At 43.8% G+C, this 17931-nt stretch overlaps 1 protein-coding gene across 1 annotated transcript; it reads left to right on the top strand.

Moving 5' to 3' along the window:
- The first annotated feature begins 1009 nt into the window (after positions 1 to 1009).
- ZNF786 (zinc finger protein 786) lies at positions 1010 to 13758 on the top strand. The gene is made up of 4 exons (XM_081102728.1): positions 1010 to 1085; positions 5985 to 6111; positions 9547 to 9699; positions 11135 to 13758. The coding sequence occupies exons 1-4, from the start codon at positions 1068 to 1070 to the stop codon at positions 13237 to 13239; spliced, it is 2403 nt and encodes an 800-aa protein (XP_080958854.1). The 5' UTR covers positions 1010 to 1067; the 3' UTR covers positions 13240 to 13758.
- The last annotated feature ends 4173 nt before the right edge of the window (positions 13759 to 17931 follow it).

Here is a 17931-nt window from a genome sequence, read left to right as displayed (position 1 = left end):
GGCAGAGTAAATTTGAGATCCATTTTATATTTACATTATAAGACTACTAGAGGCCCAGTGCACAAGTTTGTGCATGGAGGGGGGTGTCCCTCAGCCCAGCTTGCACCCTCTCCAATCTGGGACCCCTTGTGGGATGTCCGACTCCCCAGAGTGTGGTGGCCATCTTGTGATGATGTCTCGCGTGACTGGAAGTCGGACATCCCTCTCACAATCCGGGACTGCTGGCTCCTAACCGCTCACCTGCCTGCCTGATTGCCCTCTATCCGCCCCCCTGCTGACCATCTTATGATGTCACGCATGATGCCACCTAGGCTTTTATTATATAGGATTACTTGGGCTGTACAGACAATAACTCATTCCTAATTTAAGACCGTGGGATCCACAATGCCATGTCTGCATGACTTCTGAGAATAACCACTGAGCATCCTTGCCCTCACCTGTACAACTCTGCTGCGGAGTGGTCTGCATACTCGAGTCTCCCTCAGGTGGAGCAAGGCAAAAAGGGAGAAAATGAGAGACATCTGTAATACTATCAACAATAATTATTTTTTTAAAGAGTCTCCCTTAGGATGGACTCCCAGTTATCAACACGGGGACCTGCTTGTTAATGCCCCTCAATTGTCTGACATCCCTAGCAATCTGATTCCTGGGGTCACCCCGCAGATGGCGGGGGTCGGTTTTGGGGAGGAAGCAGATGTGACGCCCATCCCTGTCTCCTCTCCATCCATTTCCACTTGACTGCATTTACACCTCTGTCTTCGTCCCTCTCCAGCTCTTTCAATTCGCATTGGTCTTTGTCTGTCACCCTTGAGCCCCGAAGAGAGTGCCAGGATCCGTCCCCAACAGGTGGCGGCTCCCCTGGGCAGCCAGGCTGTGCCCCTCCACAACCACCGGCAACTCGGGCGGCTCCTTCAGGCGGCGTTCGCTCCTCCCGGCAGCAGGGGGCGGTGTGGGGGCGGGGCGTCGGCCGGCCTCAAGTCCCAGCGTGCACCGCGCCGGGGCTGAGCCTGCGGGGCGGGGCGGAGAGCGAGGCGCCGGCTGCCGGGCCGGCGGAGCAGCGAAAGGCCATGGCCGAGCGGGCTCCGGTAAGAGGGGTGCCTCGTGCGGACGCCAACGTTCGGGTCGGGTCTGTTGTTTCCAGCCTGGCCGGCCGGCGGGCGGACAGGTGGGGCGCAGTGTGGGCCGCGCTAGGCTTCGGGTGTAGGGTCCGGGGACCGCCGCTCCGGGGGCGCTTCGGTGGACAGATCTGAACGCAGCCGAGCGTGGACGGGCAGAGCCGGGAGCGGGCGGCGCCGGGGCCGGGGCACCGGGCGCGCGGGCGGACCCGGAGGAGGACGGAAGGAGGCTGGGGCCGGCCCGTGTCACAGTTCAGCCAGCGTTAGCTGCTGAATTCAGAACAGGTGTCAACGACACGATTGTGCCCGGCGCCGCGGTGCTTGGCGGGGGCTTAAATGTCAGAATCGGCCGCTGACGTTCAAGTTCGTGTTGAGTGTAAGAAGGAAGGATGGCGATACACTGAAAGGAACAGAAGAGGATATAAAAACCTAGAGCACATATGATTTCATTAGTGTTGTGCTGAAACTGAGGTTTAGAGAGGGGCCATTTTTATTATGTTTTTCTATATAAACTTCTCAATATTGAACGTTTTTGCTGAATCCTAAACGAATTCATGAGATCATTAAATTTTAAAATACTGTTAACAATCTCCACAAAAGACATAATTCCTTGGATTAAAAATAGAAAGGATATGCAATACATTTATAGAGGAAATGATAGATAAAGGGGAGGTATACCGTGCCTATAGAAGAAAAGATGATACTTTTCTTCCAACTCAATGTATAAATTTACTGCAGTTTTATCAAAATGGCAGTAAGATTTTTACGAATTTAGATAATTTATAAATTTCATTTGGAAAAATAAAGATCAATAATGTGATTCTTAAAGAGAAAAAAAAAGAGCAAAGAAGGAGGAATTGCCCCCAAAAATAATAAGACTGACTATAAATCTCTAGAATTGATCCAGTTCTGTTTTGTGTGGAGAGAGGCAGAGCAGTGGAAACCAAAAGAGCGCCCTGAAGCAGACTGTACCAGATTGAATACCTCTCCAAAATGCAAGTCCTTCTGGAACCTCTGACTTTAACAGTGGTTCTCAACCTTCCTAACGCCGCGACCCTTTAATACAGTTCATCATGTTGTGGTGACCCCCAATTTCATTGTTACCAATTGAACATAATTAAAGCACAGTGATTAATCACAAAAACAATATGTAATTATATATGTGTTTTTCGATGGTCTTAGGCGACTCCTGTGAAAGGGTCATTCGACCCCCAAAGGGGTCACGACCCACAGGTTGAGAACCGCTGCTTTAGAGACACAGAAGAAGAGACACAGAAACCTAGGTACTCAAAAGGAAAAGGCCATATGACAGCAGAGAACGGCAGCTGTAAGCCGAGCTACGCCAAGGATGGACAGCCACCACCAGGCATAAGGGAAGGGCATGGAATAGAGTCTCCATTGGAGCCTTCAGAGAGAGCTGGGCCTGCTAACATAACACTCTGTTTTCGGACTAGCCACCAGAATTGTGAGAGGACACGTTTTCGTTGTTTTAAGCCATCTAGTTTGTGGTACTTTATTACAACAGCCCTAGGACACTAATACACAGACTTTCAAAAGCAGTATTTGGGACAATTGACTTTCCATTGGGGGGAAAAAAGCAAAAAACATTGAGGTAATCACTACTGTATACCATTAAGAAATTACATTCATTCCATGTAAGTTAAAAATCTAAACACAAGCCTTGCCTGGCGGGCTCAGTGGTTAGAGCATGAGCCTGCTTACTGGAGAGTCGCAGATTCAATTTCAGTTGAGGGCTCATACCTGGGTTGCAGGTTTGATCCTCGATTTCGGGGTGCATGTAGGAGGCAACCAGTCGATGTCTCTCTCACTCACTCAGACTGATGTTTCTCTGTCTCTCCCCCTACCTCTTCCCTTCGACTCTCTAAAAATGAATGGAAAAAATACCCTCATTTCTTGGGTGAGGTTAAAAAAAAATCTAAACATAAAATTAAACATCAACCTTTTGGGAGAAAATGTAGAATATCTTTGTAATCTTAGTGTAAAAAAAAGTTTCCTTAAAACACAGAAAACAAAATAACCTAAGAAAAGATTGATATATTTACATCACAATAAAAATTTTATGTATAGTATTAGACAGCATAAGTAAAATTTAAATATTTAGACACACTAGGAGAAAGCATTTGCGACCTAATGTAGTCAACAATCAATGTACAAAGCATATAAAGAAGTCTTCAAAATGAAAGGACAAGTGGCCCAGTAAAAATATAGGGAAGGATATGAATAGGTAATTCACAGAACTGAAAATGGATTGAAAATTGTGAAATTCAGACAATGAAACTCTACAAAATTACAATAAATCAGTTCTCTAGCAATATGGACAGATCGCAAAATGTTGAATGAAAAATGCAAGTTGCAGTATAATAAAGCACTTTTGCATAAAAGACAAAGCAATAGTATATATTATTCATAGATAGATATGTATGAGTATTAAAAGTTAAAAACATGAAATGAAAAGTTACCACATTCATCATACTGTTTATGTCTCCAAAAGGAGGAGAATAAGACTGAATGTAAGAACAAGATTGAAGAGTGGACCAAGAAGACTTGAGCTTCATCTATCATGTTCTGTTTTATTAAAAGGAAATTTGAAGAAAAAATGTTAAATTTGTTAGGTCAATGGTAAATACAAGGATGCTTGTTACAGTCTGTGATTTTTTTGGATCTTGTAAACTGAAAATTAAAGTAATAAATAATAAAGGCTTTTTGAGCATTTTTGAAAAACATCTGTTTAAAAGTAAGGAATTTGCCCGGCTGATGTTGCTCAGTGGTTGAGTGTCTATATATGAACCAGATCATAGTTCAATCCCCACATACCCAATTGTGGGCTCAATCCCCAGTGGGGCGTGTGGGAAGCAGCCAATTGATGATTCTCTCTCATTTTTGATATTTCCTTTCCTCTCCCTTCCTTGCTGAAATCAATAAAACTATATTTAAAAGTAAGGAAATTACTATAGAGAAGAGAATAAGTATATTTAACACAAATAAAAACATTCAATTCTGCTATAATACATCAAATGCATTTCAAAAAATCAGTGCCAGGCAAAATCATGCAATAAAAACCACAGCTTAATGGAGAAACGGTGTTAGGCACACAACAGTCAAAAAGTTTATCAGTGGTGGCCCTGCCAGGTTGACTGGAGTATTGACCAATATGCCAGGGTTTCGGGTACTGTCCCTGGTCAGGGCACATGGGACAATCAACCCGTGGATGCCTGAGTGGGTGGGGCAATGAATCGATGTTTCTCAAGTCAATAACTTTTTTTAAAAAAATATATTTTATTGATTTTTTTACAGAGAGAAAGGGAGAGAGATAGTAAGAAACATCGATGAGAGAGAAACATCGATCAGCTGCCTCCTGCACACCCCCCACCGGGGATGTACCCGCAACCCAGGTACATGCCCTTGACCGGAATCGAACCTGGGAACTTTCAGTCCGCAGGCCGACGCTCTATCCACTGAGCCAAACCGGTTTCGGCGTCAATAACTTTTAAAAAATGGATTTCAGGAAATGAGAGGGAGAGAGAAATAAAAACATCAAAGAGAGAGAGAATCATTGATTGGCTGCCTCCTGCACATTCCACACTGGGAATCCAGCCTGCAACCCAGGCATGTGTCCTGACCAGGAATTGAACCGAGACCTGGTTCATAGGTTGACGCTCAACCACTGCACCATGCCAACTGGCTCAAATCAGTAACATAAAAAAAAAGTTTGTCAGTGAGATGTTAAAAAAAGAGGAACTCTGGCTGGTCGCTCAGTTGGTTAGAACATCCTCCCTATATGCCAAGGTTGCTAGTTGGCTCTCTGGTCAGGGCATATACACGAAGCAACCAATGAATGCATAAATAAATGGAACAACAAGTTAGGGTTTTTTCCCTCTTCCCCTCCTATTTTCTCTCTCTAAGGAGGACCTATGTAATACTTCAAACAAAGATTTTTTAAAAAAAAATTTAACCCTGGCTGGTGTGGCTCAGTTGGTTGGGCTTCAGCTTGGGTGCCAACTCCCAAGCAGTGGAAAAGATACATAAATTGTACATAAAAGATACAACCCTAACCCCGGGATGTTTCAAGGGTCAACTATATATGCAAGGGCTAACGGTTGATATTTCCGTCTAAGGAGAAAGAATATTGTATTTAATAGTGTTGTATGATTGGCTCTCCATATATATGTAAATAAATATACCAATTGCCTCTAGGATTAAACTAAATCTAAATGTTTAAAAAAATTAGTAGAATATCTGTAAACTTACGTGGTGGGAAACACTTAAAATGAGACAATATGGAAAAGACTCAGATTTTTAACTAAATGAAAGGCTCGGAATGTTTGGCGAATATAAAGTCAAAATACAATTGATATATTGGGAGAAAACATTTCTAGTCAAGCAAAGAATTAACCCCAATATAAGAAAGTTCATTCAAATTATAAGAGCCCACTAGAACGCTGAACAAAGGGTATGAACAGTCATGCACTAAGACATGTGGACCGTCCCCAAAAAGTATGAAAAGGATGTTAAGTCTCACAGGTTAATGCATATTAGAACAATGAAATACAATTTTTTCACCCATCACATTGGCAAAAACATAAGTCTTAAGGGCATCCTGTGCCGGCACAGGTGTAAAGAAATGTTTTATTAGCTAGGGTCAAAGTGCCGGATTCTTTTTGGAATATGGAAGAGTTGTGGTTAACAACAGAACCACATAACTGGAACAGGGAAGGAGCTGTTCCCAAGAAAGAAGCTGCCAAACATTAAAAACTGTGTCTGCTCCAAAAGTCTTTTAAATGGCTGAGAAGGAGCCAGAGTCATTTTGAAGCAATCGCGCTTGTATGTGTATTATGTGTGTACTTGCAGGTTCCTCTCACTTTTGAGGATATTGCCATTTACTTCTCGGAGCAAGAATGGCAGGATCTAGAGGCCTGGCAGAAGGAGCTTTACAAGCGTGTGATGAGAACCAATTATGAGACTCTGGTTTCTCTAGGTAAGAAGTGTTCAACCTGTTTTTGTGGGTAAATCATGGAACTGGGTACTGTATGATGTTCCTGCTGGTCGGTCAGCTAGCCAGATTTCTCAGAAATTAACTCAGAAAAGCACTTTTACCCCATATTCTTCCACTAATACTCCCGTCAGCATTGCTGATCCTTACTCAAGGGTAGACAACGTTACATGAGAATATTTGATGCAGCATGGAATGTAAGGTGGTCAGGAGTGACTAAATAAGTATATTTCAGGGCATTTAGTCACTACATACTTTCAGATTCCAGGATTTTCCACATGGGCACATGCCTAGCTCATATTCATACAGTACCCAGATATTTTAACCTAGGGTATTCTTGTCTGTCACTTTTCCGGGAGTGTCCATATGCCTTGGAAACACTAATGTTACTTTCCCCCTACAATGAGATTTGGCAAGGCTTTCCACTGACATGTTGAACAGCAGCTGTCTCTGCATGGTTGTGGTCATGGGTGTTCTTTTTAGTCTTGCTGCTTACTTGGTCTTTATATTTCTTTTTATTATCAAATATGTTTATTAAAAATTCAGGTCTTTCAGAAAAGCATCAAATGATAAAATCTCTTCATTCTCACTCCCTCAGTTAATTCCCTAAAGGCAACCACTTTTAACCATTTTTTTTCTTTTTTAAATTGATGAGAAAGAGAGAGATTGATTTGTTGTTCCATTTATTTATGCATTCATTGGTTGATTCTCATATGTGTCCTGACCAGGGATTGAACCCACAACCTTGGTGTGTCAAGACAACACTCTAACCAACTGAGCTACCCAGCCAGGGCTAATCATTTCTATTTTAGTTCTCACTGTGGTTTCCTTCAATCTGTATAACTGTCATGCTTACATCTCTGTTTCTTTTCTTATCATGTTTAGGCAGCATTAATGAACTCATTACTATGAAAAAGGAGGCATTAGCCCACTTACGCTGTCAATTTTCTGTCTCCTTTCTCCCCAGATTTTGATAATTTTTCATGCCTCTATTGGCTACTTTAATGATTTAAATAATAAACTTCTAGATTGTGTGCCATGAAATTTACATCTCTTGACTCCTTTAGTATATGAAGATAAGGTAGTTAGTTCTCCTATACTTCCTTCCATCTCTCCTGCCAGTTCCTGACAGCCAGACCATTTCCTTTAGATTGAAAAGTTTCTAATACTTATATTTTGTTTAATTACCATAATTTTTCCAGGTACTTTCTGTAGAGTGTTTCTGAAACATAGCTAAGATGTTACATTATTTTCATCATTATTATTAAAGAACCAATTAAAATAATTGAGTCTATAGGTAATTATGTCATTACTTCTGTGCCACCCAAAAAGAATATTCCAAGCATCAAAATCAAATGAATCTATCGTTGTGGTTGTGGTCTGCATTTCCTTAATGGCTCACCATGTTGAGCATTTTTTTAAAATCTTCTTTAAAGAAATGTCTATTCAAATACTTTGCCCATTTTTACATTGGGTTATTTCTCTTTTTATTGTTGAATTATAAGTGTTCTCTATTTATTCTGTACCCTGGGCCTTTAGCAGATACATGATTTGCAACTATTTTTTTCTATTCTGTGTGTTTTCTATTTACTTTCTTCATGGTGTCCTTTGAAGCACAAAAGCTTTCAATTTTGAAGAAGTCCAGTTTATTTTTTCTTTTGTTGCTTGAACTTTTGATGCCATATCTAAGAAACCATTGCCTAATCCAAAGTCATAAAGATTCACTCCTATGTTTTCTTCCAAGAGTCTTATCCTTTTAGCACTTACATGTAGGTCTTTGATGTGTTTTGAGTTAGTTTTTGTATATGGTGTGAGGTAGAAATCTACTTTTACGTATGGGTATCCAATTGTCCCAACACCATTTGTTGAAAATACTATTTTCCCCCTATCAGATTCTCTATAGTCAATTGATTCTTTTGGAAAATCAATTCACTGTAAATGTCCATTTATTTCTGGATTCTCAGTTCTATTTCATCCATCTATATGTCTATCCTTATGTCCCTGCAACACTGTTTTGATTATTGCTTTTAGGATCAGTTTGTCAATTTCTACTCCGTCCCCTGCCCCCACAAGTAAGCAGATGGGATTTGGGGAATATTGTCATCTTAACATTAAGTCTTCCAATTTATGAACATGGGATATCTTTCCATTTATTTAGGACTTTAAAATATTTTAAAACAATATTTCACCGTTTTTATTTTACAAGTCTTGCATTAATTTTATTCCTAAGTATTTTACTCTTTATTAATTTTATTCCTAAGTATTAATTTTATTTTATTAATTTTATTCCTAAGTATTTTACTCTTTTGGATGTTATGTAGTTGAATATTGTTTTGTTTGTTTTTGGAAAAATACTTTTATTTCAAAAGCTGCTGGGAGTTCAACCCAGATGAAGATTGATAATAAATGTATGGATTTTTAAAAAAGATAGTGATTTTTTTTTTTCATGAGAGCAGCCTTAGAATTCTTTGGGTGTTGAAGTCAGATTTCGGAGGCTGAGGAGGACTCGGGAGAAGTGTGTGACCAGTCTGCACCTGTCTGGTGCCATTCTGACATCCTGGAGGCATTGCCCAGATTGTCTCTCCTCTGATCGGGCCATCCACAACCTCCTCTAGCAACCTTTGAAGCATACTTTTGGTTGTTACTGAAAAAAAGTTTTACTTGAAAATACAGAGAGTAAACCTTTCTTATAGGAGAATGGGGACATATATATTTGAGAATCTTATAACTTTTAATTCATCGTTTTACTCATTGCAACCCACTCTGTTCTAGCAGAACTCAGCCATGGTTTAGGTTGTCGTTAGCACTGTCACTAGAAGTACTTCTAAGAGAATTTTTGCTGGAGCCACCTACTTTGAAATTTCCAGGGACAACCATTTCAGTTCTTATTTTTGTATACCCCCCTCTTCCCAGGGATCTCTAGTTGTCCCACCATTTTCAGAGCACACTACAGTATATTTTATGAAATCCATGACAATATACAGCATTGCTAGATATATGGGGACAAAGACGACAAGATTAAAATAGCACGAGATAGCTTATCTCATGTTATGTGTGGGAAGTTTTGCTCTTCTTTGTGTAAATTATTTTTTTTTTTGTTAATCCTCACCTAAGGATATTTTTTCCATTGCTTTTAAGAGAGAATGGAAGGGAGGAGAGAGAAACATTGATGATGTGAGAGAGACACATGGATTGGTTGCCTCCTGCATGTGCCCTGTCTGGACTGGGGATCAAACCAGAAATCCTTTGGTGCGTGGGCCGACGTTCTCACCACTTAGCATCACCAGCCAGATTATAATCTGTTTTTTGATATCTCTTTTCCTACATTGTCCCGAGTAAATTTTAAGAAATTTAAAACGTCAGTGTGCTTTAAATTTCACACTCAACGAAACCAAACTCCCATTTGGCTTCTCTGTACAGATGGTGGACTTCCCAAACCGGAGCTGATATCCCAGATTGAACAGGGGAGAGAGCTCTTCAGGAATTTCAGAGAACCACAGAAGTCAGGAAACGTGATTTTCAACCCTGCTGATTTGCATTTCGATCCAGTTATTGAGGGACAGCAGTTTTGGAGTAAGTATAAAGAAATCAGGGCCCTGTCCTTAACGATGTCACATTCAGGTTTCTTACTTCTCATTACTTCTGATCTTGTCTGGTTTGGCTGGGCTGAGGCTTGGCATCTGGGTTCTGGAGCCTGCGTCTGGATCTTGCCTTTTCTGAGTGACCTTGAGCAGGTTATTCATCCTCTCAGTATTTCATTTCCTAACTATAACATGAAGCTAATAAAAGTACGTACATTATAGGGTTAAAGTAGTAAGAGCTCAGTGAGTGTGAGCTGTTCTGAGTAGGGGTGGGGGGAAATTGCTTCCTCCCGTCTGGAGACTGTTGTCTCTGTTGGAATGGCTAAACCTTAGCTCTCCACTTGTTTCCTGTCCTGATGGAGAGTCTGGGGCTTCTGGATTCCTCAGAGTCAGTGTTAGGTATGGGATGAGAAAGTCAAATGTGGGCATCATTCCAAGAAATCTTGTCAGTAGTTTGTTTAGCTTTTAGCTGCTGCTTTCTGGAGAATAAAAGTTTTTCTGCACAAATTATTTCACTTTTTGCCACCTGCTTTTCTTTCAAGAAACCTTTTTAAATAGTTAGAAGGGAAACAAGAAGAAGAAAGAAAAGAAAGAAGGAAAAAATAGTTAGAAGGAAGTTGGAAGAGGGAGGAACAGACACAAGGCCTTGCTGCCTGGCCTCGGGGCAGCTGTGGAGCACACAGAGCCACATGTCAGTCAGGGCTGTCAGTGACACTGCCCTTTTCCCTTCCTGACTCCAGGAATGTGCACATCAGAACGGGGCAATCGTGGTGAACGTTGACAGGATGTGCAGTCCGCCAGGCTCATGCTGAGCACTCGGCACACATTAGCTCCTTTCATTCTCAGCAGTCTCATTGTTATCCTGTTTCTCTAGGAGAAGGATCTGAAGCCAAAGTAGCTTGACAAATGTTGCAGTAGACACATGGGATTCGAACCCAGACATGCTGGATTCAAAGCTTAGGCCAGGGGTGGGCAAACTTTTTGACTCGAAGGCCACAATGGGTTTTTAAACTGGACCGGAGGGCCGGAACAAAAGCATGGATGGAGTGTTTGTGTGAACTAATATAAATTCAAAGTAAACATCATTACATAAAAGGGTACGGTCTTTTTTTTTTTTTTTTTAGTTTTATTCATTTCAAACGGGCCGGATCTGGCCCGCGGGCCGTAGTTTGCCCACGGCTGGCTTAGGCCCTACATTTGTGACCTGTATTTTCTTCTTATTCTAAGAAAGTCTGTTCGGTTTACTTTCACCAGACTCACCAAACTCCTGGTCATGAAACAGAACCAAACTGAAATGTGCCCTGTGTACAGTTTAGTGGAAACTGGGTTCCCAGGCCACCAGAGGTCACTGTTGCAGATCACTTTCCTAGTGACATAGCCTTTCATCACGCCATAGACACGAATTCTGACTGAATTTTTGGTTTCAGTTTCAGGAAGCCAGCAAGCTGTGAATTCAAGAGAACCCGAATGCCATTTCCAAGTCGATCCTCTTGAGAGCCAGGGTTCCTCCGAACCCTTACAAAGAAAAAATGAAGATGTTTCCTTCAGGCCGGACCAAGACATCACCTTCATGAAGCCAGACAGACACGATCCACGGGCTCTACTCCCAGCAGCCCACCATTCCTGGAAACCCACCCACAGAGAAAGACTCTCGAACCCCAGAACTCTGGGTCCCCCAGGCCTCCAGGAGATGACCTCCTGGGAGGGCACCCCACATCCTTGCCCTGTCTGTGGGGAAAGCTTTTGGAAGAAGAATCGTGTAGAGAAGCACCAGGGGAGCCACTCGAAGGACCCGCCGCATGGGGCCTGGAAGAAACTCAGCAAACAAGCTGACCTGCAGCATCAGCGGAGCATCCCTCGGGGACAGAGGCACTTTCGATGTCATGAATGTGGGAGGAGCTTCTGCCTAAAGCGGGATTTGCTTAAACATCTGGCCACACACACAGGGAAGAGCCCACTGCAGTGCCCTGAATGCAATATGTGCTTCCATCACAAGTGGACCCTCTTCAGCCACCACCTTCTGCACCAGGGGGAGAGCCCTTCCCAGTGCCCCAGGTGTGACATGAGCTTTCTCCCGAAGACCAGCATACAGGCTCACCAGGGCCAGCGCAGCGGGGCGAGGCCAGTCTTCCCGAGAGAGGGCGACAGGGCCTTCTGTGAGAAGGCCAGGCTCAGCAGTGTGCACTCAGGACAGAGGCCAGGCCCAGGCCTGCCTCTTGAGGAGCGCTGCCACTTGATGGGGGGCATGGAGCGTGTCCTCCAGCGCTGCCCTGCCAGAGAGAGGCCATTCCTTTGCACAGCATGTGACAAGTGCTTCTCTACCAGGGCCAAGCTCACCAGCCATGTCAGGGTGCACAAGGGGGAAAAGCCCTTCCCGTGCCTGGAGTGTGGCAAGAGCTTCCGCCTGAGTGGGCTGCTGAAGGTCCACCAGCGTGTGCACAGTGGAGAGAGACCCTTCTCCTGCAGGAAGTGTGGCAAGGGGTTCAGCAAACAGTGCAAACTCGCCGAACACACCCGAGTGCACAGCGGGGAGAAGCCTTTCTGGTGTGCCGAGTGTGGCAGGAATTTCCGCCAGAGGGGACAGCTGCTGAGGCACCAGCGACTGCACACGGACGAGAAGCCCTTCCAGTGCCCCGAGTGTGAGCTGAGCTTCCGTCTGAAGAGCATGTTGAGAGCCCACCGGCTCCGACACAGTGGGGAGAGGCCATTCTCCTGCAGTGAGTGTGGCCGCGGCTTCACTCACCAGTGCAAGCTCCGTGAGCACCTGCGTGTGCACAGCGGGGAGAGGCCTTTCCAGTGCCCTGAGTGTGACAAGAGCTTCCGCCTGAAGGGCATCCTGAAGGCCCACCAGCGCACGCACAGCGCCGAGAGGCCGTTCTCCTGTGCGGAGTGCGGCAAGGGCTTCACCAGGCAGTCTAAGCTCACCGAGCACCTGCGCGTGCACAGTGGGGAGAGGCCCTTCCAGTGCACCGACTGCGACCGGAGTTTCCGCCTCAAGGGGCAGCTGCTGAGTCACCAGCGCCTGCACACAGGAGAGAGGCCCTTCCAGTGCCCGCAGTGTGAAAAGAGCTATCGTGTGAAGGCGGACATGAAGGCCCACCAGCTGCTGCACAGCGGGCAGATGCCGTTCTCCTGTGAGTGTGGCAAAGGCTTTGCCAAGCAGTCAAAACTTGTTGAACACATCAGGACACACACGGGGGAGAAGCCTTTTCGGTGTCTGAAATGTGACAAGAGTTTCCGCTTGAAGGCACAGCTGCTCAGCCACCAAGGCCTGCACACAGGAGAGCGACCTTTCCACTGCCCTGAGTGTGACAAAACCTTCCGGGAAAAGGGACACATGCTTAGGCACCAGCGCATACATCGGCCAGAAAGGCCTTTTGCCTGTGGCGACTGTGGGAAGGGCTTCATTTATAAGTCCAAACTTGCTGAACACATCCGAGTGCACACAAAATCCTGTCGTGCTCCGAGTGGGCCTGACATTCAGAAACGGCTCAGCCAGCTGTTTGCAATGATCGAGGCTGACTGGAGCTGAGACAGAGTGGCAGCCATCCAGATAAGCAGTCATCGGGCTCATGGTGCCTGGGGATCCACAGCAACCATAGCTGAACCCACTGCTGCACACGCTGGTGGATCTTCAGCAGACCGCTCGGGGGAAGCTCTTGTCACACTCCAGGCACAGGTTTCAGGAACAAGGGCCCCTTTTTGAGCAAGAATGTAATACAAGCTAGGACTATAAGAAACCACTAAGAATTTTCTTTCTTAAATCATCACCAGTTGTATTTTCTATCCATTGATAAAAAGAGACATGTTTTTCCTACTATCTTAAGTGGCAATTTTACCCAAATGCTTAGCTAGCTTTGAAATCCCAGCTTGAATTTAGACAGGAAATCCCTCTAGTACTGGCTGTTACATGTCATTCCCCTTTTCTTTTTTCATGTATGATCCTAAGCTGGTGTGGTTTCAATCCAGTGAATTTTGTTGCAGACATTAGATTTGGTTAGATTGACTTGTTTGGAAACTGATAGTAATAAAACAAGTTTTCTGAATAGTTGATGAGAGTACTTAAGTTTCACAACAATTCCACAGTGATTATGCATAGTTCCCCTAGGGAAAAGCTGCTAATTTCAGCAAGAATTGGCTAATCTGAGTTGAAGAAATATAAAACTGAAGATGCTAAAATGTATGGGACTAGAATTTAAGAGATTGGGAAAGGTGTCAATTCGGGAGCTCCAGAACAGAGATGCTATTTGAACCTGAGAGAGTAAATGAGATTCCCATTCACCCCAATTAGCAGATGACTAAATTCCAAGTTGAGATAAAATAACAGGCAGCAACAGCTTAGTGTGGAGAGTTTTCAAGCAAATAAAAGTAGAAGTAGAATAAACACAATACAAGTAGAAGACCAGGAAAATGCTGCCTTTGGTACATTAAGTGAGGGTTCTGTGTGCACAGAATGTTTATACTTTAGAGAAAGAGTTTTCTTTCACACAAAGAATTCCTGGCTTTTAGAGGGTTCACATTGCATGTAACAGAATGGCTGATTTGTAATTCTGAAGGCTGATAGAAAATGAGATTGCCAGTAAACAGTAATAGACATGGCTATGAAACAATGTCACAGATTATTTTCTGTGGAATACTAGCTCCAAAGAGACTCTTACAAAAAAAATTACATGACCAATTAGTTTAAAGTTGAACAATTCCCTCACCCTGCTTCCCACAGACACAGTCCATGACTCTCCGAGAGAAAGACATACTGTGAATCATATTCTGAATGTACTTGGCCTTGGGATCCTTTCTTTTCTTTTTTCCTAAAACACTTACTGTGATCTGTGGATCTTCTGCAGGACTCATTTTTAAAAAATTGCTTAAGAATAGGCCTGGCTTCAACAAAATAGCCCTTAGTCTGTTCAGAAGAGTGAGAATCCCAGGAAATGAGGTCTTGGGTCTTAGAGAACAGAGGAAAAAGACCTCTAAGTCAGATTACACTTGAATAGTTTAGAGCACCCGATGTTTCCTTAAGTGATGGGACACTAACAAGGGTGATTGGTAATATTAAGAGATGGTGTCATTTAGGCAGGTTTCTAATCACTCAGAGCTGCACTGATGTCTGTTGTGTTCACAGCGTTGCGAACCTCACAAAGCATAGCGATAGACCCAGCACTGCAGTGTGGGGACCTGGAGGAAGAGCATGTGACTGAAGCAGGTAGTGGTTTTGAAGGGAACGGCAGGCCAGGGACTCTAGGCTGGTGTTCTCGCAGACTTGTAAGTAAAGGATCTCAGAGATCCTAAAAGATCCAGAGTGTTTGAATTTTGTTAGAAATGGCATGTTTTGGGGGAAGTTGAGAAAAAGGCTAAGTCCCAATTAAACCCAAGTGCCCCAGGTTGCTCACACTAAAAATGAAAAAGATACCAGAGCGATGTTTAAAGAATAGAGGGACTTCTGGGAAACAAGGTGGCACAAGCACAGGTTCATAAAACTCCTCTTCCTGATCTGCCCCAATTCCTCAAAGGAAAAATCAATGCAGAGATATGCTGGTGCAATCCCAGACCTTCGAGAATAAGTAAGGATGCCTACAAGAACCCCATCACCACCCTAACTGGTTTGGCTCAGTGGATAGAGCGTCGGCCTGCAGACCGAAGGGTCCCAGGTTCGATTCTGGTCAAGGGCATGTGCCTTGGCTGTGGCACATCCCCAGTAGGGGGTGTGCAGGAAGCAGCTGATCGGTGTTTCTCTCTCATCGATGTTTCTATCCCTTTCCCTCCTTTCTGTAAAAAATCAATAAAATTTATTTAAAAAAACAAAAAAAACCCCATCACCTCCTGCCCAAAAAAGCCTATCTCCTACAAACATGTCAAACTCAAAAGGTTAGCACGGGCCAAATAAATGAGGCATGAGGCCCGTGGGCGGTGAGTTTGACATGCTTGTCCTACAAAGTAATCTGAAGAGCCCAATAGTGAAGATCACATTAAAGCAGCGGTTCTCAACCTGTGTGTCGCGACCCCTTTGGCAGTCGAACAACCCCTTCATAGGGGTCACCTAAAATCATCCTGCATATCAGATATTTATTTACATTACGATTCATAACAGTAGCAACATTACAGTTATGAAGTAGCAATGAAAATAATTTTATGGTTGGGTCACAACATGAGGAACTGTATTTAAAGGGCCAGAAGGTTGAGAACCACTGCATTAAAGGGACATAATGAAAGAAAAAAGATCCCAATAAAATTATGGAGCCCCACCAGCATGGCTCAGTGGTTGAGTGTCAACCTATGAACTAGGAGGTCATACTTCAATTCACGATTAGGGCACATGCCCAGGTTTTGGGCTTGATCCGGAGTGTGGGAGGTGCAGGAGGCAGCCGATCAATGATTCTCTCATCATTGATGTTTCTATTTATCTCTCCCTCTACTGTCCTCTCTGAAATCAATTTAAAAAATTTAAAAATTATGGAATGTATTATTACCTAGAACACCCAGCAGAATCAGCAAAGTAACTATTACAAATAAGAAAAAAGATCCTATTCACAAAGCCCAGTCACTGTCTCCATTCAAGACAGGAACTGCCCTGGCTTAGTTGGTTTAATAGAACTGAAAGGTCATGGTTCTATTCCTGGTCAGGTCACATACCTAGGTTGTAGGTTCGATCCCCAGTTGGGGCACATAGAAGAGGCAATTGTTTCTCACGTTGATGTTTCTTTCCTCTCTCTCTCTCTCTCTCTCTCTCTCTCTCTCTCTCAAAATCATATCCTCGGGTGAGGATTTAAAAGAAGAAAAAGAAAATAGATCAGCCCCAGCCAGGTGGCTCAGTTGGTTGGAGCTCAGTTAGTTGGAGCGTCTTCCCATATACCAAAAAGTTGTGGGCTTCTATCCCGTCAGGCACATGCAAGAATCAACCAGACTGCATAAATGAGTGGAACAGCAAATCGATGTTTCTTTCTCTAAAAAATAAGTGAGTAAAAAAAAAAAAAAAAATGTTTAAAGAAACAAAAAGATGCACAGTGCTACCAGTCACAGGAGGCTGTTGGCTATAGAAGCACAAAGAGCTGAACGTTCCCAGGATGCCCTGCGTGTCCCCAGGGCAACGGCCGGGCAGGACGGGCTGACAGGCGCAGGCTCCGCCCCAGCACCGCCGGGCACCAGGGCCTCCCCTCGCAGAGCCCGGCGGGAGCTGAAAGCTCAGGCTGCAGGACCCTGCGGGACCATCAGGTGGGAGTGGTGACATCTAGGCCCGGCAGCGGGGGTGGCCCGCGCGGGAGCCCCGGCCCAGCCTTCAAACAGGAGCTCCCGCCCTGGGGTCCGGAGGGCAGCGCAGGGAAATCCATGCTCCCACCCCAGAAGCTGTGGGAACTGTCTCGGGTGGGAGCATGGAGTTTTACCTTTATCCATTCAGCGTGTGGCCCTCAGAGGGCGCTCTGTGAACACTTGTTGAATCAATCAATGGATTAATGAGAGTCCTACACTTCACGACCGATTTTACAGTCAGCCCAAGGCTTTCTGAGTGTTCCTGTTTCCCTGGGACTCAGCTTGTTGGCGAGGTATAGAATGGAAGGAAAAAGAACACAGGACATTATGGCTGAGAAAAAGAAAGGAGTCCCAGAGAGGGACATACATAGTACAATACTAAATTGCAGTGATCGGGACTGTCACTTTAATAACAGTTCTTTAGAAAATGGTAATGATGGGTGCAACTCTTATTTTAGTTTTAAGTCTCTTAAAGGCCCCCTGGGGTGACAGGAACTGTTTCCTGATACTTAGCCTGAATTGAAACAATGTTTCTCAAGAAACATGACAATTTCTTATTGTCTTTTTCACCAATACAAAAATAGATAGATAGTATTCAGGTAAGGTCTTCATTTTATGCAATTTCCTTTATCAGAGGAAAGTGAGTTACAACAGGTTAAAGGACTTGCTCCAGGTCACTTCAGCTAGTGATTGAAAGTACAGCTTAGGTTTCTGGAGTTCCAGTTCTGTGCTCTTCCTTCTTACCTTCAACAAATATTTATTGGGACTTCTTTCCTTGAATAAATATTTAATATTATTCTTCACAGTTTTGCTTCCCTGGGGTGTGGCTGCCTAGCCATGCTTCTTTCTCACATTTTTCAGTTTATCAGGAAGCTATGGGGCATTTTCTGTACTCCTCTTTGTCACCTAGGAAAATGATATTTTGACTTCGGGTGCAAAAAGTTTTGAAGAAGTTAATTGATGACCCATCATTTCTTTC

The sequence above is a fragment of the Myotis nattereri genome (genome assembly GCF_964212035.1).
Source record: "Myotis nattereri genome assembly, chromosome: 11".
Classification (NCBI taxonomy): domain Eukaryota; kingdom Metazoa; phylum Chordata; class Mammalia; order Chiroptera; family Vespertilionidae; genus Myotis; species Myotis nattereri.
This window is presented reverse-complemented; position numbering and strand designations above follow the sequence as displayed.